This window comes from Mesocricetus auratus, unplaced genomic scaffold (assembly GCF_017639785.1).
Source record: "Mesocricetus auratus isolate SY011 unplaced genomic scaffold, BCM_Maur_2.0 Super-Scaffold_4256, whole genome shotgun sequence".
Lineage (NCBI taxonomy): Eukaryota > Metazoa > Chordata > Mammalia > Rodentia > Cricetidae > Mesocricetus > Mesocricetus auratus.
The window spans coordinates 97,842,622-97,866,693 of record NW_024429182.1 but is presented as its reverse complement, the minus strand read 5'-3'; the positions used below and the strand labels follow the sequence as shown (position 1 = coordinate 97,866,693).

Sequence of the window (24,072 nt, the reverse complement as noted above, 5' to 3'; positions counted from 1 at the left end):
TGCACCCAGTTACTACAGACACGACTTAATTGAGCCAGATTTTTTTTTCTTTTCTTTTCTTTTTTTTAGTTTTACAAGACAGGGTTTCCCCGTGGCTTTGGAGACTGTCCTGGAACTCACTATGGAGACCAGGCTGGCCTCGAACTCGTGGAGATCCACCTGCCTCTGCCTCCCGGGAGCTGGGATTAAAGGCGCGTGCACCACCAACGCCCGGCGAGCCAGATTTTTTTTAATAGCTGGAATTTCCCAATGAAATAAGCAAAGTACTTAGTGTGTGTAGGCACTGTGTGTGGGTACAGTTGCCTACATTTGTGGATGTGAAAGCCACAGGCTGATGTCAGGTGTCTTCTTTTATCACATTCCAACATATTTTTTGAGACAGGGTCTCTCATCAATTCATCAGTCTCCACCTGCCCATGGAGTGCTGGGGTTCTCATGCTTGCACAGCAAGAACCTCACCTACTGAGCCATCTTCCCAGCCTGAAGCAAAGTATTATGTTGACACCTCGCACTTTTCCATTTACCCTATTCCATGCTACGAATAGTTCTCTTTGTATGTGTGCTGTACACACATGTATGTAAGTGAAGTATGCTTCCTGAAAGTACTTTAGGGTCTTTTCACCTAGCTGGAGTCAGAATTACTAACCATCATGTGCACTAGTCAGAATGTCTAGTACAGAGCCACCACATATGGAAAAGGGGTCCAGCAATAGTGTTTTATTAGTTAGAAACACTTTCCCTGAATTGTAGGAATTGTGTCCTACACAACTGAATTGTGAGTCTCCAATGACTGAATGTTTCTCATGTGGAGGCCTTGCTAGGTGCTAAAGAAACAAAGAACACAGTCCCCATCTACAAGGAGCACAGTCAGGGAAGGGGAACTGACAATGACTAGAGCACCAGGCGCAACAGCAGATGTATGTGCTGAGTGAGTGCTAAAGAACATCTGGAGCTCCTAGGCAAACAAAAAAGCTAGATCCCACGTTCAGGCTTAAAAGAATGAAGGTGCTGCTGCTTTAAGAGCTAAAGTCCATCATCACTTTTAACAGCTGCACTCTACATTACGAAGGTATAAAAGTTCAAACCTGGCTTAGACCTAACATAACTGAAAATATGGAAACCAGACAAAACTGATTTAAAATCCAGAGAACTTCCTTGTTCTATGACTTTAGTCTTTCAGGTCCTTGGTTTCCTGGTCTGTAAAATGGGAATATATCAAAAAAGCAAGAAATGGTCATTTTTGTATACCCACATGGTATGCATCTACTTACAATCTTGCCATAACAAACTACCTAAACTGTTATTTATCCTTTAGAAAAATATCATCTCACTTTAAAAAATTAGTTTTAAGAAGAAATGTGAGACGCAGAGCAATGTAGAAGTCAAGCACTGCTGGTGAGGGAGCAAGGGTACAGCCACCTTAGAAAAGCATGCAGAGTCTCCACGAACAAACACGGTACAGCTGCTTTAGAAAAGCATGCAGAGTCTCCATGAACAAACACGGTACAGCTGCTTTAGAAAAGCATGCAGAGTCTCCATGAACAAACACGGTACAGCTGCTTTAGAAAAGCATGCAGAGTCTCCACGAACAAGACATGGTACAGCTGCTTTAGAAAAGCATGCAGAGTCTCCACGAACAAACACGGTACAGCTGCTTTAGAAAAGCATGCAGAGTCTCCACGAACAAACACGGTACAGCTGCTTTAGAAAAGCATGCAGAGTCTCCACGAACAAACACGGTACAGCTGCTTTAGAAAAGCATGCAGAGTCTCCATGAACAAACACGGTACAGCTGCTTTAGAAAAGCATGCAGAGTCTCCACGAACAAACACGGTACAGCCGCCTTAGAAAAGCATGCAGAGTCTCCACGAACAAACACGGTACAGCTGCTTTAGAAAAGCATGCAGAGTCTCCACGAACAAACACGGTACAGCTGCTTTAGAAAAGCATGCAGAGTCTCCACGAACAAACACGGTACAGCTGCTTTAGAAAAGCATGCAGAGTCTCCACGAACAAACACGGTACAGCTGCTTTAGAAAAGCATGCAGTCTCCCCGAACAAACACGGTACAGCTGCTTTAGAAAAGCATGCAGAGTGTCCACGAACAAACACGGTACAGCTGCTTTAGAAAAGCATGCAGAGTCTCCATGAACCAAACACGGTACAGCTGCTTTAGAAAAGCATGCAGAGTCTCCATGAACCAAACACGGTACAGCTGCTTTAGAAAAGCATGCAGAGTCTCCATGAACAAGACATGGTACAGCTGCTTTAGAAAAGCATGCAGAGTCTCCACGAACAAACACGGTACAGCTGCTTTAGAAAAGCATGCAGAGTCTCCCCGAACAAACACGGTACAGCTGCTTTAGAAAAGCATGCAGAGTCTCCACGAACAAACACGGTACAGCTGCTTTAGAAAAGCATGCAGAGTCTCCACGAACCACTTCTGTTCTCACAGAAACCCACCTATTTGTAGTGGCTTTACTCATAATTGCTAAAAACCAAAAGCACAACAGTCCTTCAATTGGTAAATGAACAAACTGCAACACAGTCTTTTCATGAAATGCTACTGAGCAACAAAAAGGAGCAAGGTGCTTGATACAGGCAAATATGGGTAAATCTTGACTATATTATTCTAAGTGAAGAACTCCATATGTAAAGGGGAAAATGCTGTATTTTCATTTATATGACATTCTGAAAAAAGCCAAAACTACAGGGAAAGGAAGCAGATTAAAAGTTAACAAGGACTTTCGATGGGAAGGAGTTGACTACAGGAACAGAGAACTCAGGATGACAGAAATGTTCTATATTGACTATAATGGAATCAATTTGTATACATTAGTCAAAGCTCACAGAACACGCTCACTGGAAGTAAACGACACCACAGAAAACTGACTTTATGTCATGATTGTTAAGGAAAACCCATGTAGGCTGACATAAGTAGAAAGCAAATTAAAAACAAACACAGTGGAAAAAAATCCATGTCATAAATTCTAGCAATATATCTTGCCAAAGATTCCAAGCCCAAGGTCCCCTCTCTGTTACAAAGATTGGGAAGTGCTATATCAGTGTTCAGAACATACCAGCGCCGTTCTGAGAAGGTCTCCTTGGCATAATTAAGTTGAATAAGAACTTAAAAGGAAAGCCATTTCTAATCAAGTAACTTAATGTTATTTAAGGGAAACTATAGGACATGTATGCCAACAGAAACACCAAGATAAGGTATGAAGAGAACCTGCCCTGGGAACAGGCAGTTAGTAAATGTTAGCTCCCTTCTCCTACAGTTTTCCAGAAAATCCAGAGAATACATAAAAAGGAGAGCAAGCAAAAGATGCCTGAATCAACAGAGAAAATTATTCTGACTTCAATTTCCCCCAAACTGATCTACATAATATTAAAAATTCTAGCAGGCTTTCACATAGATATCAACAAGTTAATATAATTTTTAAATAAAAAACAAAAAAACATTACAGAAAAATGATTTTAAAAACAATAAAGTTGCCTGGCGGTGGTGGTGCACTCTTTAATCCTAGCAGTTGGGAGGCAGAGGCAGGCGGATCTCTGTGAGTTCGAGGCCAGCCTGGTCTACAGAACAAGTTCCAGGACAGCCCCCAAAGAAAGCTACACAGAAAAATCCCACCTCAAAAAACAAACAAATGAAAACAAAACTGAACCCCACATCTAACAGAGGACTGATATCCAAAATATACAAATAACTCAAGAAACTAGACATCAAAAGACGGAATAATTCAATTAAAGAATGGGGTACAGATCTAAACAGAAAACTATCAACAGAGGAATATCAAATGGCTGAAAGACACTTAAGGAATTGCTCAGCATCCTTACTATTCAGAGAATTGCAAATCAAAACAACTCTGAGATACCATCTTACACCTGTCAGAATGGCCAAGATCAAAAACACTGATGACAGCTTATGCTGGAGATGATGTGGAATAAGGGGAACACTCCTCCATTGGTGGTGGGAATGCAAACTTGTACAGCAACTTTGGAAATCAGTATGGTGGTTTTTCAGAAAATTGGGAATCAATCTACCTCAAGATTTAGCAATACCACTTTTGGGCATATACCCAAAGGATGCACATTCATACCACAGGGACACCTGCTCAACTATGTTCATAGCAGCATTATTTGTAACAGCCAGAAACTGGAAACAACCTAGAAGTCCCTCAACTGAAAAAATGGATAAAGAAAATGTAGTACATTCACACAATGGAGTACTACTCAGTGGTAAAAAATAATGACATCTTGAAATTTGCAGGAAAATGGATGGAGCTAGAAAAACAAAACATGCTGGGTAAGGTAACCCAGAAAGACTAATATAATGTGTATTCACTCATAAGTGGGTATTAGACATAAAGTAAAGGGATAACCAATCTACAGGCCACAACCCCAGAAAACCTAGGTAACAAAGAGGACCCTAAGAGAGACATTCATGGATCCGCCTAGAAAGGGGAAAAAGACAAGATCTCTTGAGTAAATCGGGAGCATGGGGAGCATGGAGAGCATGGAAGAGGGTGGAAGGGGAGAGGGGAGGAGGGAAGGGCAGTGGGGATCAATAAAAACAAGGTTAAAAAAACCTAAACAAAATCATCTATTGATAGATGGATGGATAAGCAAAATATGGTATATAATGGAGTATTCTGTCTTAAAAGGAAACTCTGACATTCTACAACATGGTTAAATTCTGAAGACATTATGCTCAGCAAAATAAACCAGTCACAAATGTATATTCTGTATAATTCTAGTTCTGGGGGAGTCTGGGGGAGTGGGCAACAGTTATAGACTAAGCAGAGGCGGAGAAAGCAGAACTACTGCTGACTAAGTGCAGACTTCAGTTTACAAACTGAAGAGTCACAAACACAGGTGGTGGTAACAACAGTACATTATGAGTGTGTATCCCATCAGAGAGCATACACGCATTTAAAGATAATTAACATGGAGCTGGTGGGAGGTCTCAGCAGGTAAAGGTGACTGTCACCAAGCCTGATGAACTGAGCCCTGGGACCCACACGGTGGAGAGAGAACTGACTCCTGCAAGTTGTGCTCTGACCTGCATACTCTTGTACTCTGGCATATTCACCCCCAGACCCACTCATACACAATAAATACATAACTGCAATGAACATTTTTAGAAAGTAGTAAAATGATTAGTTTTTTATATATTTTGCCAAAAATTTTAAAAACAACTTGCAAAAAGTGTGAATGAATTAAAACACATTATGCTAAGTGAAAAGGTCAGATATAAACAGCTATCCACTGTGTGACTCCATTTATATGATATTCTGAAGACACAAAACAATAGTAATAGGGCTGGAGAGATGGCTTAGTGGTTAAGAGCATTGATTTTTCTTCCAGAGGTCCTGAGTTCAATTCCCAGAAACCACATTAGTGGCTCACAACCATCTATAATGAGATCTGATGCCCTCTTCTGGCATGCAAGCAAACATGCAGACAGAACATTATATACATAATAAATAAATAAATCTTTAAAAAATAACAACAAAAAACGAACAAGGGGCAGTGAGATGAAGGCCCAGCAGAGAAGGCACCTGCCACCAAGTCTGATGACCAGAGTTACATCCAGGGACCCACATAAGGGAACAAAAGAACTGACTCCTGAAAATTGACCTCTGACCTCCACGCACACATGGTGCCATATGCAGGCACCCTGAGGCATGTGTGAGCAGCAGCACATATACAACAACTAGGTAAATAAATTTAAGAACTGGCCTAGCTGACTTATCAGTGGTTGCCAGAGCCTCGTGTGGGAGGAGAGGAGACTGGTTGGCACTATGACTCTGGCAGGAATGGAACTTAAGAGTAACTTTTTTACATGTACATCATTCTTCCTAAACCTAACTTGACAGAAAAGTGGAGCATGACACCCAGACACATCCCAAACAAAGGCATCCTTCCTACCTTTCCTCTACTTTGATGGAGAGCTGGTTGCAGAGGCGGTGGACATACTGGGCATAGCTTTCTGCCACAGTCATGTCATAAGCAGTCAGGTGGATATTTAAGACACCATATTCATAATCTGTCCCCAGATTAATGGCACCCACTTTTGCTTTCTTCTTTTTAGGCTGAATACAAAACAAAGAGAAAGAAAATAAATCCAAGCATTATGTAAGAAATTTAATCTGCCCAGCATGGTGGTGAGGCATTCCACCTCCACTCAGGAGGCAGGGATAGGTGGATTTCTGTATATTCATGGGTAGCCTGGTCTATATAGGGAGTTCCAGGCCATCCAGAGCCACACGATGAAACGTTATGCCCAAAACAAACAAACAAAAAATCCCCCCCAAAGAAGAAATTTAACCATAACGTGTTCATATTTTTAAAAAGCAAACTTTCAAGTAAAACTGTTTATCATTTTTCCCTCAGGTCACCCTTTTGAGATGTTAAAGTTCTCATGGGAAGTAATAGGCAGTTCACCTCAGCAGTGGCCAGTACAAGAACAGAGCTGGTATTATTTTGACAAGACTACATATGACTGTCTTCTGTCACTATCTTGTTTTGAGGCTTACCTCCCATTGTGAGCCCTGTTTCTCAATTTGCAAACTGATAGTTATGCTATAGCAAAAAATATTTTCTTCGGTACTGATTATTAAACTTGGTATGTCCTCTATCTCTTAGCTATGTCTTCAACCTAAGGTGCTTTTTGTTTGATTGCTTTGAAAGTGTGTGTGTGTGTGTGTGTGTGTGTGTGTACATGCACATGACATGGTACATGAGTATAAGTCAGAGGACAAACTGAGGGGATTGATTTTCTTTCCACTAAGTGATTCTGGGGATCAGGCTTGGCAGCAGGCCACACAATCAATTTGCTATGAAACAAGAGTCAAGAGTCATCTTTTTTTCACGTGAACAATCAGGCCAAAAGACCCAGCACCACAGCAGTGCATTGTCACTTAGGTCGTATGCTAAATAGCCACAGGTAAGATGTTTCTGTAGTTGTATTCTGTTCTGTTGGGTGCTGTGGCCATGCTTGAGTTGATATCACACTGTTTCCAATAATAACTGGAGACTTGCTCTGTCATCTTTAAAGAATATTGGGGGTTGGGGTACAGCTCAGTGATAAAGCATGTTCTTAGTATTGAGAGGGCCCACTGAATTCCCAGCACCAGGAGAGAGTCAGGGGAGCCAATCCTAGCACCCAGGAAACTAGCAGGAAGGTTACAAGTTCAAGGTCAACCTAGGTTATATTGTAAGACCCTGTTCCAAAAGGAAAACCTAAGACTCATGTAGCTTCCGTCTCCTGTGCACAACAGTTGTCCCAGTACTGTTCCTGCCAGAGCAGCGCTTTCCAGGTTAGCCGAAGAGAGCGGGCATCCAGTATGGAGAGACGGGGGGAGGGCACAGGAAGGGACTTACAAATACAATACCCTGAGGACAGAACCAATGCCACAAAATGTTCTGAGCACTGAACAAAATGTCGTATGGAAAGTGGTTAATACAGAGCACTTTAATCATGATTCTTTGTGTGAGAAAAATATGAAGCCAGAAACATTAAGGTTTGTCTTCCAGAGTTACTTAGCCAGAAAAGATAGTCTTCAGGAATTAAAATCCAGAATTGCTTAACTGGAATAAATATTTATCTAGAGCAGGCTCTTCTGTATTACTGGAGTTTCAACAGGAGTGGCCACAGCAGGGTTCAAGGCCCTACCATGAGTGATAAGTCAACCATAAGATCAGCAGTTCCCTGGCCACACACAGCTAGGATTCTTCACCATGACAGTTAACACTGCAGTCAGCACAGGGGAGAAGGCTGAGGTCTGGAAGCAGAGAGGGAAGGAGCCTCTGAGGACTGCAGGAGGCTTTCTGTAGCCAGGTCTCTTCAGAGGTGCTGCCTTAGGAGAACAAAGAAAGCTGACTCCAGTATCCCTCTTCACACACACACACACTCGCTTTTCCACATTGGCCTACATCTGCCTGACTGTATTATCAGAGTATTATTGTGACACTATACTTCTGTTCTTAGCCGGGGCACAGCACAGCAAACGCTTAACTGCATATACCACCAGATGCTAGTTTCTATTAAAAAACAAAACAAAACACTTTTGTGGGGGTTTTTTTGTTTGCATGCATGCAAGCACATGACCTATCACTGAGCTATACTAACTGTAGTTTATGTAATTTCATTGCTTGAGATCAGACCTAAATGAACGCCATGGGGAATTGTTAGAGATATCTTAAAGGGATGTACATGAACAGTGCTGTGCTTTGGAAGCCAACCCCAAAAGCACAAGGATAGTCAGGCAAGAAAGGACGGAAGGCTAGGAGAAAAGTGCTAGGGACAATGACTACTAACAAACCTCAGCACTGCTGTGACTGACCTGGATTTACAGAGGTGGCACAGGGAAGTGTGGCCCACCTTAGGTTCCCACAGGATTATACTTTGGTTATCCAAATGAACCACAAAAGAAATTAACCATGTCTGTACAAGAATGTCAACAATGTTATCCTTATTTCACAGATAGAAAACTGATGCTGGGCAGTGGTGGTACACACCTTTAATCCCAGGACTCAGGCAAGGGCTGGCAAATCTCTGTGGCTTCGGGGCCAAACTGGTATACAGAGTGAGTTCCAGTACAGCCAGGTACATAGTGAAACCCTGAAGTTATACGGGTTCTGACCATCTTTAGTTCAAATACTATCTCTGGAAGTCACCAGTCACTCGGGTAAGTCAATAATCTTTCTAAGTGTCTAATTCCTTAAGCTACATCTTTGACAACCAGTATATTATAAGAATTAAATTGATTATACCAACTTTAACTGTAAAAATAAAACTATGTTTGTAAAGCCCAGTATACAATAGTTATAGCATCTGGTTTAAAAAAAGAAATTGTTTTGTATTTTGTTGTTGTTGTTGTTGTTGCTTTTTTTGAGACAGAGTCTCACTATGTAGCACTAGCTGACCTGGAACTTGCTCTGTAGACCAGGCTGGCCTTGAACTCACAAGAGATTCACCTGCCTCTGCCTCCCAAATGCTGGCATCAAAGGTGCATGCCACCACCTGGCATCTTGAAAATATTCTTAAAGGAAAGAAGCATGTCTGCTACTTCCCCATCACCTCCTGACAGCCAGACTGGACATGATGGTTAAGGAAGGAGCAGCCATCACAGTCTATGACAGAAGCAGGACAAGAAGTATGGCTGAACAAATGATGGTATACTTGGTTTATATATGAAAGGGAAAGAAACTTCTATCTGCTTAAGCCCTTACTGTGGCTCTATGATGGTAGTCAAATCACTACCTCAATTCATGTAACAGGTGCTATGACTCATTTTTCCTTTTATTTCTAGAGCCCAATAACATTAAATGCAGAGTTGAACAGGATACTGGACACTTACTAGCCCCATGTTCACAGACATATCATCTCTCTCCTTAATCAGTTTCCCTTTCGTCCCTGTTACCTCATAGGACAGCTGTAGAATCAAAAAATGGGATTTTCAACTTTGCTCTGAAGCTAAAATTTCAAAGAGCCTAGAAGACTTGTATTCATCTTTGTGAAATGTTGCATAATACTGTACTGCACATAATAAGCAAACTTCACTAGGAGCAAATATGGCTTTTAAAAAAAGAGGCCCTCTGCATCTAAAAAAATCCATATCCAATTTTATTTATGTAAAACTTGTTTTATTGGCTTTTTCTTTCCTCCTCCTCCTCCTCCTCCCTCTCCCTCTCCCTCCCTCCCTCCCTCCTTCCCTCTCTCTCTCTCTCTCTTTTGAGACAGGGTTTCACTGTGTAGCCCTGGCTGTCCTGGAGCTCATTTTGTAGACTAAGCTGAACTCACACTCACAGAGATCCACCTGCCTCTGCCTCCCAAGTGCTGGGATTAAAGGTATGTGCCACCACTGCCTGGCTGGAACTTTATTTTCAACAAGTAAAACAGAGACGTGAAAAATTAGAAATTTAGGAAATTCTGCTTATTCATTTGGTATGTTTTTAATGAGGAAGACTGCTATTAATAAACTCGGGCAGGGACTGGCTCTAGATCCACCACTGTCAAGTGAACATGGTTTGTAAAGCACTGAGACAATGGATGTGAGACCACTTTGAAAACTGAAGGCATCATTACTGCTGTTCATGTCAAATCTGAATCCCTCTGAAAATCATCACGGCTAGCATTTGAAAGAACAGGTGAGGTAGCGCAAGACTCCTCGCGATCTGGAGACCAGAGGCACTGACAGCACAGGCTGGATCTCCATACAAGCCACTCTCTGAGTCTGGAAAGTCCCCAGGTAACTATTCTATGTTCTGCATAGCTCAGTGTTACAAGGTATTCCCAGATGTCTGTCACACACCCAGTGCTAAGAATACAGGTAAAATTTAACAAATCTCTATTGTGCTGACCTCCATAACTTCTTCGCTGATTCTTGCAGGAAACACCACTTCATTTACACATTCCTGTATTTGGAACTAACAGGTTCCAACATGTACACACACATATATGCATATATGATTAACATTACAGGATTGCTTGTGTGTCTCTGCTCTCTTAAAACTTAATCCTCGGGGCTGGAGAGATGGCTCAGAGGTTAAGAGCACTGACTGCTCTTCCAGAGGTCATGAGTTCAATTCCCAGCAACCACATGGTGGGTCACAACCATCTGTAATGAGATCTGGTACCCTCTTCTGATGTGTACATGGAGGCAGGGTGTTGTATTCTAAATAAATAAATCTTTAAAAAAAAAAAAACTTAATCCTCCAAAAGCCTCACCACATGTGTTTAGTTAGATGTGAGAACTTTCTCAGGACTGAGTCCTACTCACCTGAGCATCAGTGCTCAGCACAGAGCAGGCACAGTAGATAACAACAATGGCATTTCTTCACTGAGCTACAAGGAGCAGACTTGAGGGGAAACATGGGTCCTAGTACAAAACATACCTCCCCAAGTCACTTCTGTAATCCACGTCTAGACATGCAGTCGCCAGACCAACAGAAACAATCTTTTGTTTCCAGTTAGCTAGGACTACTAGCTATAAAATATCCCAGCTTGTTGGTTTTTCTGGAAATGATTCCAGTCTCCTCACAGACTTGTGGCCACAAGTACGGACCTATGTATAAAGATGTTTAAGAAAATAAATAGATATAAAAAAACGGGAGACACTTCTTTTGTGTCAACAGTAAAAACAGTATAAAGTTTCCTAGAGAAAAGGTATCTTGATGCTAACAGCCACTCGGTAAAGACTGAAACAGCTGAGTTATGAGAGTCACAACTTGCTTTCCTGCCCCAAAGCCCGGAAAGTCATTTATTTTGCCTCTGATTTTACCCTCCCACACCTTCTTTGCAATTCTGATAGCTAAACTGCTACTACCTCAATATTGGAAGCTAGACAACAGCTAAGAGCGAGTGAGTGAGTGAGTGACTGAGAGTCGGTAAGTCATGCAGTTGTGAAACTCTTTTATCTCTGTCAGTGTGTGAGAAAGAGTGTGTGTGTGTATGTGTGTATATACACACATGCTCATGCACCTTTGGAAATCAGTTCTCTTTTCCTATGGGTTCCAGGGATCAAAGTCAGCTTGTGCAGCAAGAGTTTTTACCCATTGAGCCACCTCAGCAGCCAGACTATTAATAACACTAATTAATAATAATAGTGTTACTTTAAATAATAAAATAATGACTAAAGAAACTTTATTGGTACAATATACCCCCAAATCTCAGTGTGTAGAACATCAAAAAAGTGGCTAAGAGAGAAATAAAGGGACTTTGAATATACTGTAACATGAATTGACAGGATTGTGGACTTGGTGTAAAAGCCCATGCAGTCTGGTGGTTTAACAAGATTTTGGCTCCTTGAGAACTTGACCTTGGTAGTTGGTGTTGCTTCTTGTAATTAACAGATGGAATGGGGTCTCCCCAACAGCTAGACTATTATTACTTTTACCTGTCAAAGAAAAATCACTCCAAATGAATCCAAAGCATTTGAAACTCTGGCAGAAGGATACAAGATGGATTTACAAAGCAAGTGCTGAGCCCAGAGATGTGCCCTGGAAAGTGATCTCTTACTGCTGCAAGTCAAGCTGGGTCTTGCAGGATGAGACACATGGAGCAAACAGGAAGGAGGTGAGTTCATGGAGAGGAAATGGTATGTGCAAAGGTGTACATGGGTGTGGGGAAGCATACAGAAGATCACCAAGAAAGGCTGGGCCTGAGGTGGCTATCATAGTTTCTTACCATCCTTCCTATGCGCTTGCCCAGAAGCTTCACTCTATTCCTCCCCATGTTTCCTCCTCAGGGACAAGGACACAAGATTTTAGGGATGGAAACCAAATAAAGAGTTATAAATTAGACCATGCAAGAAAGAGGTCAACCAGCACTGACAGGAGGAGGTGAACTAGATGCCACTTTCTTTCCAAGGTTCAAAGTCAGAAGGTGGCTGGAATACTGGCACGCTACTTTAATCCCAGCATTCAAGAGGCAGAGGAGGCAGGTGGATCTCTGTGGGCTCTAGGCTAGTCAGGCCAGTGAGACTCTGTCTCAAAACAAATGAACAACCCACCCTAAGGAACAGAAGTCTCAGAAGACTGAGTAGTGCATTTGAAAGGAGGGAAGTGAGAGCATCAGCAAAAATGAGACAAAGGCACTTTAAGCATGAGTGTGAGGATGGACTAGCATCTCCTTGGGGACATTAGACTCCAAGATGAGAAAGACACCGGAAAAAACAGGAACCTGGCCCCTTACTGTTTATTGTTGTTGATTTGTTTGTGTTTTTTTTTTTCCCCTTGATTCTAGGTTTCAAGGAGATCACACAGGAATCCTAGTTTACCTAGGCCAGGTCTCCAGAGGAGTGAAAAGTGACAAGCCTGTGGGACGAAGCCTCTGTAAGCCATAGATGAAAGCTTTCATTGTGCTGTCCTGAAGAAAAGAGGCTCCCGGAGCAGCTTCCACCATCATGCAGCACCACTGTGTTAGCCATGGTGAGCACCGAACAGTACCAGAGGGGAGCCTATGGCCCTGATCCAAGGCTGTCTGGAACCAGCTGCTGGCAGCTGTAGGTTGTCTGCCACCTCTGCTTTACAAAGCCTCAGGGCGGCTCCAGTAACCACATTTCAACATTTCAACTCCATTAGATCAATATTGCCCTGCTTGATGCCAGGCCCTATGCCAGACACCAAGGATACAAAGAAAAGAGACACATGTCCTCTACCCTTAGGTATCTCGCGATCTAGAAAAGGAGATAGCCGTCAAAAAAGACAGTCACAGACAGAAAGTCCTACGGCACAGAGAACACAAGGAACTATGTCAGTTTACGGTAGAACAAATAACTTCATGCAGGAAATCCAAGGTTTTTTCAGAGGATGATCCATTTCAGTCCCAGTTTAAAGTCTGAAGAGCCAGGGGTAACAGCACATAGCTGTAAACCCAGCCCTGGGAAGCCTATGGCAGGAGAATCGTAAGTTTAAAAACAGGAGGTTGAGAAAGTTTTTAAATGAGGAAGGGGGGCAGGAAACATGTGCATGAAAAACAAGGGTACAATATAGGTAAGTCAGGGAGGTGGGAGAAGCCAGACAGAGAGATGGTGACCACAGCACTCAGCTTCTTTTCTTGATCAAGCTGTGATGCTGGTCAGCACATGGAATATGCAGAATATTTCCTTAGAAGAAAGATCCCAAAGAATGTGGGGGGGGCTACCCCAAGTCCAACCCAAACAAAATTAGTGAGGCTTTTAGAAAGAGCATGTTTTTAAAAGGGGATATACTAAAATAAAACAACCCCAGCAATATATTCTAAGGTGCCACAACTCAAAAGAAGTGTAAGTCACCCTGGGTTTTAGTAGCACTTCACATTTTCCTCTTAGCACCCTCCTGGGAGCACAGTGTCTCTGCCAGTTTGCTAGCTCCTTGTAGGCATGAAACAGGTCCTGTTCATCCTTTCTGCAAAAATGACTTCTCTGACCCTGTAAACCTAGTCAAAAGCTGGGAGGCTCATAGTCCCTGGTGAGGAAGCTACTGCTGCTTTGTGAAATAAACAAAGGTCCTGTCACATCACTTCCTAAGTAACTATGTAACACTCGAGTATCACTGCTGCTGTCCCCTTTGACTAGAGAAACTTCTTTTTGCAGTGGTCAGCCCTGACTACAGAAACTCAGAACAAACCAAAGTACTGAAAATAAACGACTACTGAACGCTCATTCATAAATGGGAAAATATATGACCCCCTCAAGGGTTAAGGAACATCATAGGATGGAAAGAAGGTAAGAGGCAGAAGAAAGGTGTGAATGCTGACTTCCAGGCATGCCATGGCTGTTGCACTCCTGAAATCACAGAAGCTGTGGCTACTTGCACAAGACCAGGCCTGTCCACACCCAGGCATGGAAACCACACACACCACCACCTCACCCCTCACCCCACCTTACAGACTTATATACAGTTTGTGGATGGAAAAAGGAGAAATATTTTCTTTAGTAATATAGCTACTAGTAAGGTATTCATGCTCCTGTAGATAAATTCTCACCCATGCTCCTGTATGCTACTCTTACAAAACTCACTGGGTCGCACATACACACACCACACCCCTGAAACAGAGTGGGAAGTAGTAGAGGAAGTATGAATAGGAGGGTGATGATCCAGGGTAATGGGTAGGGAGGGGTGGATATGAGTGAAAAATATTATGTACATGCATAAAAATGTCATAATAAAACCACTCTAATGGCCAGGTGTGGTGGTGCATGCCTTTAATCCCAGCACTCAAGAGGCAGAGGCAGAGGCAGGCAGATCTCTGTGAGTTCAAGAACAGCCTGGTCTACACAGTGAGTTCCAGGACAGCCAGGGTAATACAGAGAAATATTGTCTCAAAAACAAAAACAGAGCAAAACAAAAAATACTGTTATGTATAATTAGTATATGCTAACAAAAACATTAAGAAATTGCTTTCCTATCAATTTTAAATAGGCAAGGCATCAATAGGTCATATTACATAATAGGGATCTGTTCATTAAACATTTCAAAGCTTCATGATATCTGAACTGAGAGACTGTTGGGCTATCCAGAGCCATAGTTTCTTAACCTTTACAGAGAGTCTGACTATGCTATGAGGGCTGGGGATGCACCTTAGCAGTAGAACACTCGTCTACCATAAATAAGGCCATAGCTTTGGTCCATACCAACAGTTCAGATGAAAGGTACGGACTCAGCTGGGCATGGTGTCTCGGGTCTGTAATTCCAACTCTCAGAAAAACTTGCATACAAAAATCTTTTTACATATAATTTCAGGATTTATCAAGCTTAGACAGATGAAGGTAATTTACCCAAAATCAAAGCTTAAATGTGGCAGAACTGAACCTAAACATGTTTCCTGTGGAGAGCCAGCCTGACATAGGTCTCAAGGGTGAATGTTCTTCTTACGAAATTCTTTGGTGGCAAGTTCAGACCTTGTGAGGTCCAAGTAATGGTTTGCACTCTGCCTCAGAGAAGCAATTGCAGATATATAGTTGTATGGGAGAATTAAAATAAACCAAAGAAGCAAAAGTTGTGAAGATTCCCTAACTAGACCAATAAAATCTTCTCAATTGCACTGCCTACAGGAAGCCACAGACTGAAGACTCAATGCCTCCTCACCTGCAGAGAAATTTAACCACCCACAGAAGCTATGAAGCATCAGGCCCAGAGAAACAGGTGAAATGACTGATGTTTGGTAATACCTCCTAGTCATCACTTGCAACAACTCAAGATTCGCATATATATTTACATCTGCAAATACTCTAAAACCCAGCTATTAGCTAAAAATAGCAATCCATCTATTAGTTTGCCACACACCATTCATTCAATATTATAATTTGTTTACTTTAATTAACTAATTAAAAGTATCTTACTAAAACAATTAATTATTTGATTATTTTAATTAATTAAAATAATTATGTATAATTGTTTCTATTTTAACTTTTATTTTATTTTTTTTTTTTTTTTTGGTTTTTCGAGACAGGGTTTCTCTGTATTGTTTTGGAGGCTATTGGTCCAGCCCAGCCTCGAACTCAGAGAGATCCGCCTGCCTCTGCCTCCCGAGTGCTGGGATTAAAGGCGTGCGCCACCACCGCCCGGCTCTATTTTAACTTTTAATTATGCACATATACATGCACACATGACTGCAAGTACCGACAGAGACCTCAGGTATTGGTATGCCCCTGGCACTAGAGTCATAAGCAGTTATGAGACACATGACATAGGTTTTGGGAACCAAACTTGGGCCCACTGCAAGAGTAGTACATACCCCCTCTCTACTTTTGGAGACAGGGTTTCTCTGTGTAGCCCTGGCTATCCTGGGACTCACTCTGTAGACCAGCCTGGCCCTGAACTCACAGAGATCCACCTGCCTCTGCCTCCTGAGTGCTGGAACTAAAGACAAACGCCACCACTGCCCAACTGCAGTACATGCTCTTCTTTTTCTTTTTTCCAGTAAATGCTCTTAACTGTTGAGAAATCTCTCCAGCCACTCAACTAATGCCAAACTATAATTTCCACTCTGAAGTCTACACTGAACTAAGTACTTAGAAGATTTTTATTCCCCAAAATATCATAAGTAATAAAAACTGGGCAATTGGCATTTTACTATGATAATCTGACCAAGGAGAAGATCATGTGCAGGCAGAACCATCTTCAGTCCAAAGTAAAACACCCGAGCCGGCAGAGGACAGCTCTCTATCTTTCCAGCTCTACGGCCCACGCGTGCCTCACAGCCCATGAGCTTCACGGCTTTGCTCTCAGAGGACCTGCCTTGCCTCTTACCTCTGGCACTTTGACCAAGTGTTTGTATCTGCCGATGCCATGAGTGGGCTTTGTCTTGTGGTGCCGCCTGGGCCTCAGCAGAATACCACCTAAGAGAAACAAGACAAATCCAGAGACAGCAGAGGTAGGTCTTGGTTATTTCCAGTTTTCCCTTTCTTTCTCTCTTTTTAGCTCCTGAAATATTGTCACCACCACCTCCATTCCCCCCCACTATTTAGTTTTCTTTGGGAAATTCTCTCCTGAAAAAAAGTCAATGGTGGTCAAGGGACAAAATATATTTTAATGAGAGTCTCGTTTCTTCTTGTTCCTCAACAAGTCTGGCGTTTTTGTTTCTTGGTTTGGTTGGTTTTGTTATTGTTGGTTTTTATTTTCATGAGAGCAATTGCTCAGCAGGTAAGGATGCTATTGCCAAGCCTGATGACTTAGTTCCAACGCTAGGACTCACGTGGTAGAAAGAAAGAAAGATTCATAAGAGCTGTCTTCTGTCCCCAGTATGTATGACACCACAGACTGTAAGTCCTCCATACATGCACACACAGCACAGACCACAATCCTTCATATATGCACATACCACACACCACAAGTCTTCCATACATGCACACATACCTCCGACCATAAATTAATAAAAGCAATTTTTAAGACAGGGTCTCACTTTGTAGGCCAGGCTGGAACTCATTCTGTAGCCTAGGCTAGAACTCACTATACGGCACAAGCTGTCCTGAAACTCACAGCAGTCTTCTTAGCTCAGCCTTGAAAATGCTGAGATCACAGGTATGAGCCGCCATGCCCAGGCCTTTTGAGTTTTTCTTATGGAGAGAAAGAAGCAGGCATAAAAATAGAAAAATACCTTTAATCCCAGCACTGGGGAGGCAGAGGCAGGCGGATCTCTGTGAGTTCGAGGCCAGCCTGGTCTACAGTGCGAGTTCCAGGACAGCCTCTAAAACAACACAGAGAAACCTTGTCTCAAAAAAAAAAAAAAAAGAAAAGAAAAAGCAAAGGAATTTCTATAAACTCTTAAAAATCGTGCAGTACTGTACTAAGCTCAGCTGCTCATCACTTGCCTAATGCTTCCACTCAAGTCTGAGCCCAGAAACCACAAATAAACAAAAAATGTCATTTATTTGTGTTTATAGCACAATAGCCAATATAATCCAAAAAAATCTAGGTACAGGTATATATGTCATTATTAAGAAAAAGCAGGGGGCTTTCTACACATGCATACTGTAGTGGGTTCAGGAGGACTTAGTGTCCATATCTTGCTTTCAAACACACACACACACACACACACACACACACACACACACACACACACACACACACCCCACACCACACACGGTTTTTTGTTTGTTTCTCTACAGTCTCTTTGAGTCGTCATTTTTATTTTTACCCAGAAATAAAAATAAAATGGCAGTGTAATGGTTAGTATTAACTGCCAACTTGAAAGGATTAGAACCACCAAAAAGACAAGCTTCTGAGCAGTCTGTGAAGGGCTGTCCAGAGTAGGTGAATGAGGCAGTAATGTGGGTGGGTGGTAGCACTCCATGGCCTGGGGTGGGGGGAGGGATGCTGGCGGAGCACCAGCATCCCACTTCTCTGCTTCCTGACTGTGTGACCAGACGTCTCTTGTTCCTGCCACCATGCGTCCCCACCATGCCAGACTGTGACCTTCCAACTGTGAAACAAAGCAAACCCTTCCTTACTTCAGTTGCTTCTTGTCGGGTATCTGCCTAAAGCAATGAAAAAATTAACTAGTACAGGGAGCTCACAAGATTTGGCGAAATGACCAAGTCATTCTATGTACATGGTAGAATTACCACTTACACTTTTGTCTATCTGACTAGGTAGTTCATGCTGGTAACCTAGATCATAATACTTGAATTTCTGTAATAACATACTAAACATAACAAAATAATAACGTAGACTTCACAGACAAATAGAAGTTTATTAAAGGAAAAGGTGGAAGATGGGTGTTCTAGTTGAAGGAACAGCACACAGACCCTAGCGTGGGGCGCATGCAAGATGCAGAGAGCAGAAAGGCTGTTAGTGTGGCTGACACGGAGTGAGTGCGCCCCACCCAAGATGTTACAGTGAACTGGAGGGCTGAGACCAGCAAAGCTGGGCCTTGTTAAGGGTCTGGATTTCATCATGAACAGCAATAAAGAAAGGAATTATATGTATGCTGTGCTTTTTAAAAGATTTTATTCATTTTATGTGCATGAGTGTTTTATAGGAATGTATATATGTGCACCACATGAATGCAGTGCCTGCAGAGGCTAGAAGAGGGCATCAAATTCCCCTGGAACTGGAGCTACAAATGGTTGTGAGCTAACATATAGGTGCGGAAAAACTGAATTCAGATCCTCTGCAAGAGCAGCAAATACTCTTAATTTCTGATTCATTGCTCTGGCCTCCTCAGTTATGGGGGGTTTTTGTTTGTTTGTTTTTTGCTGTTTGTTGTTGCTGTTGTTTTATTTTGTTGTTGTTGGTTTTTGAGACAGGGTTTCTCTGTAGCTTTGGAGGCTGTCCTGGAACTCGCTCTGTAGACCAAGCTGATCTCGAACTCACAGAGATCCGCCTGCCTCTGCCTCCCAAGGGCTGCGATTAAAGGCGTGTGCCAACAACGCCCGGCCCAGCTGACATTTCTTAACTAAGCATTTTAAGGACCTTGACTTTATAATACAGGTCCAATTACTTTATCGCATCTCCTATTCTGCAAATTCTACTACCCACTCTACAGAAGTCTGGTAGTTGCCATGTCTTTGGTGCATTGTGGGGTTGGTCCCCCTCATCTTGGTGACATCCTTCTGTAGCCCTAAACATATGAGATCCAGAAATAGCTCCAGAGTTAGAGCTCTCTCAGGCCTGCCTGAATTACATAATAAAACATTATATGTAAATTAAAAACCCAGATGTCAATCACCATGCTTACATATAGAGACACTCATTTACCCATCAGTGACTTCAAAAAGTAGACAGGAAACAGACCTTTGAGATGATGACACAGCCCAAGTTGCAAGGGCTGCAAATGCTTGCCTTAGTCTCTCATTTGCGGGAATTCCTTGGCAAGGAGATATTCTTAAATTCAGTTTGGGATAATTCCTATAATTTGAGCTAGTGGTAATTAAAAAGCTGGCTCAAACTACTGTTAAATTAACCATTTCCCCATTAAATGAGAGGTTTGGGTCAAACTGTCCATGGTTAAGCTGTTTAATTAGACAGTTGTTTTTATTGTAAAGTGTGTAAGTTTGAAAACCTCTCATTCCCAGTAAATTCAACTGGCTTCTTCCCCTCTACTCTGTGTCACTAAGCTGGATTTCCTGCTGTCTCACTAAATGCCTGGCCTCCTGGGAGGAAAGACCACCCCTCGCTGACACAAAACCCCATGTTTCAGATTAAAAAATCATTTAGTTGCCACAGCTGTAAAACATAAACCCACACTAACTTCTCCCCTTTCCTCTGTCTGTGACAACACCACTGTCCTTCAGAATTCTTGTTTACTAACAGGAACCAAATCTGTCAATCTAGGATAAGAGTAAACAACTTTGTTTTAATTATTTCTCTTTAGCAATTGGAACCAAGCTGGGCGTTGGTGGCACACGCCTTTAATCCCAGCACTTGGGAGGCAGAGGCAGGCGGATCTCTGTGAGTTCGAGACCAGCCTGGTCTACAAGAGCTAGTTCCAGGACAGTCTCCAAAGCCACAGAGAACCCCTGTCTCGAAAAACCAAAAAAGAAAGGAAGAAAGAAAGAAAGCAATTGGAACCAGCATTTTCAGCAGAGCCATGAAGGCAGAAAGGTGAAACTGGAATAGCACCAGCCAAGGATCTAATTACAGAATAATTCTCTGTATGTAATAGACGCAAGTCCCCCAAGGACAAAGAAAATGCTAGCATCTGGCATACAATATATCTTTGATGTATATTTAAACAAAACCAAAAGTGGTTCTCCACATATTCTACCATAGCGGTCTGCAAGCATTTGTTCGTGGTGGCTGCCCGCGCTGTTTAGTCAAACATCGTCTTGTGCACCCACAGTGCTCCTTAGACCTGAACATACCATAGTCCTTTCTACCGTTTGCTCATGCTGCGGTCAGAGAACTCTGAGGTCCCTTCATTTACTTTCTTTTTATATATTTGCTTTGAACTACCATGTCCAAATAAATAAGAAAAAGATAGTGACTATAAGCAAGCGTTCCTTGGACAGAGGCAGCTGAGATGGTACCCAAAGTCTATGTATTAAGTGGATAACTAAGGGTAGAAATGAGGCACTGTTCCTTATCCTCCTAAACATCATTATAATTTTGAAATTGTACATAGCCTGGGTTTGCTGGATTTCTGTATGTAGCAAAGGATGACCTTGAAGGATTGATCCCACTGCCTCTATTATAGGCACACACCAACATGACTGGCTCATAAGATGCTGAGGACTGAATCCAAGGCTTTGTGTATGCTAAGCAAGCACTATGCCAAATGAAATACATCTCCAGTTCCAAAATGGAAGATAGCATCATCACCATCTTGTCTGCCAGGTGTGATGACACACACCTATAACAGCATAAAAGAGGCTGAAGCAGAAGGAGCTCTTTAAGTTAAAGGACAGCCTGAACTATATAATAAGTTAAAACACCAGCCTTTGTCTCAAACAAATCTTAGGGTAGAGGAAATCCCAATAAGCATGGAACAAAATTTAGAAATCGAAAATTAATAAATTTACCTTATATGGAAATGTAAAACTTTTGGCCATCAAAACAAAAAAAAAAAAAAACAAAGTCATGGCACAGTTGACTGGAAAACATATAAAGCATATGAAATAGCAAGGTGCTAATTTGTCCACTAAAAGCATTTACAGGGGCTGGAAAGAGGACTCCACAGTTAAGAACGCTGGCTGCTCTCCAGAGGACTCAGATCCATTTCTTAGCACCCACATGGCAGCTCACACCCATCTGTAACTCCAGTTCCAGGGGATCCAATGGCCCTCTTGGGAGTCCTTTCTCATTTTTTCCTTATCATATCAATGCTTACTAGGCTTTAAAAAGAAACATTTTTTTTAAAGTGCTGCAACCTTTTTGAGTCTTTCTTTCTTTTTATTCTTCTGAAACAGGGTCTTGCTATGTGGCCCTGGATGACCTAGAGCTCTCTATTTATTTCTGGCTGACTTCAAAACTGGAACAACTCTTCTGCCTCTGTCTCTAAAGTGCTACAATAACAGGCATGTGAGATCACATCAGTGTACCTGGCTGATGTATGACCTTTTAAACTTTCTATATTTTTTAATAATTTACCTCCTGACAGTTTTTCCTTGATTTATTTAGTTTCCAACTTCTTAAAAGTAAGATGGACTACAGTGACCCAATAGTGAGTTACAGTACTCAACTCAGGTCTTCTGCAGGAGCAGTACATATTCTTATCCATCTCTTTGGCCCCAACACAATAATCATATTTTCAGGTAGGGACGATATCTCTGCCAATAAAGTGTTTGTCTTGCAAGCATGAGGACCTGAGTTCAGGTACCTAGTGTCCACATAAAAAATTACGCACTCTCTGGGCATAGATGGTGCACACCTTTAATCCTAGCACTCAGGAGGCAGAGGCAGGTGGATCTCTGTGGGTTTTGAGGCCAGTCTGGTCTAAAGAGTGAGTTCCAGAAACCATTGAGAGGCCAAAAGCTAAGAATAAAATAAAAATCAAAAGTAAATATAAGAATCAAGCACTGCAGCAGTACACTCTTGTAATCCCTGTGGTGGGGAGGCAGAGGGGAGATAGGAGGGGCCCTGGGGCTCACAAACTAGTCTAGCTGAAATTAGCGAGCTCCAGGTCAAATGACAGGCACTATCTCAAAACTGTGCACAAATTACGGAAAGCAGTTAATGCCAACCTCTGGCATACGCATGAGCACGAGCGCGCGCGCGCGCACACACACACACACACACACACACACACACACACACACACACACACACACACACACACAAAGAAGCTGGTATCTGGGAACACCTAACTCTGGATCCAGTACATAAGCAGTACCTATCCACTCCTGCAACCATTCTGATTACTACCATATTTAAAGCCTCTTACATACTGTATTTCACACTATGAGTTCACATTTGTTCTTTTCCTTATTCCTTTATCTCATTAGATACATGACAAACAGCTGTTAGAGCACACAGGTCCTTGTGCTCACAGATAGCATTAGGGAAACCAGTAATCTTAAACATGCAGAAAAAGATATATAACCTGCTTTCTGCCCACAAGACTGGGAATGGAGGTGGTTAATAGCCTAGGTGGTCTGGTCACACCAAGCTCCCACCAGCAGGACCAGAGGTGGCTAATAGCCCAGATAACCTCTGTGCTATAGGGATGACCAAGACTACATTAGATCCTCCTTCTAGACCCTTAAGAAAACACATGTAGCCTGTCTTTAGAACCCATCTTCATGGAAGAAATGACATGTACTTTGAGAAGAGTTTCAAAGTAATCATACTTCACATGCACATGGGATTGTGTTACACCAGGAAACTTCTTTCCAAGTTGAACCGCACTTAAATATGTCTAAAATAAACTACCATGTGCCAGACTCTAGAAGTTTGAACCAACACTGGCTACTGAGTCGTGTTAAACCAGAGTTCCTTCTTGCCTCATGTGGCCCATTACTCTCACAAATAGCTTTGAAATGTGTTGTGACAGATAATGCAAACATGTCAAGTTAATTCAGCTGACATAGACATTCATTTTGGATGAAAGACTGAAAAAGCCCTAGCCTGGTTGAGTGTGTACGTGAAAAACAGGTTTGAGACAGTAGCAGTGCTATAATAACCAGAGTAGCATCTATTAAAAAAAATGTGCATGTTTTATCTCATTGAATTTTCAAACACCTCATTACAATTATAGTAGAATTATCCTCACTTTTAAATTGAGGAAACCAAGCTCCAGAGAGATAGTCAAAGGTCATAAAATGTGCCAGACATGGGCATGCCTTTAATCCTAGTACCTGTAAGACTGAGAGAGGAAAATCACTAACTTAAACCTAGATGTCACAGTAAGGCTCTGTCTCAAAATAATAAACAAGCAAGTTAGCAGGTAGTGGTAACGCATACCTTTAATCCTAACACTTAGGAGACAGAGGCAAATGAATCTCTGAGTTTAAGGTCAACCTGGTCTACAGAGTGAGTTACAGGACAGCCAGGGTTACACAGAGAAACCCTGTCTCAAAACAAAAAAAAAAAATGAAAACAATCAATTAATCACTGAAAAAGGAAATGGTAGAAATGGAATCCAATCTCACTACAAGGCTTTTGCTGTAACCACTTCATATTCTTGCCCATGATTCT

General features: G+C 42.0%; 1 protein-coding gene across 1 annotated transcript in view; it reads right to left on the bottom strand.

Moving 5' to 3' along the window:
- Mrpl48 (mitochondrial ribosomal protein L48) overlaps nucleotides 1-24,072 on the bottom strand; it is a 67,628-nt gene that overhangs the window by 10,720 nt on the left and 32,836 nt on the right. Inside the window, exons 5-6 of the mRNA XM_040731782.1 lie at nucleotides 16,747-16,835; nucleotides 5,938-6,101 (exon numbers count right to left, since the gene is read on the bottom strand). Coding sequence (XP_040587716.1) covers nucleotides 5,938-6,101; nucleotides 16,747-16,835 — 253 coding nt within the window. The remainder of the gene's footprint in view (nucleotides 1-5,937; nucleotides 6,102-16,746; nucleotides 16,836-24,072) is intronic.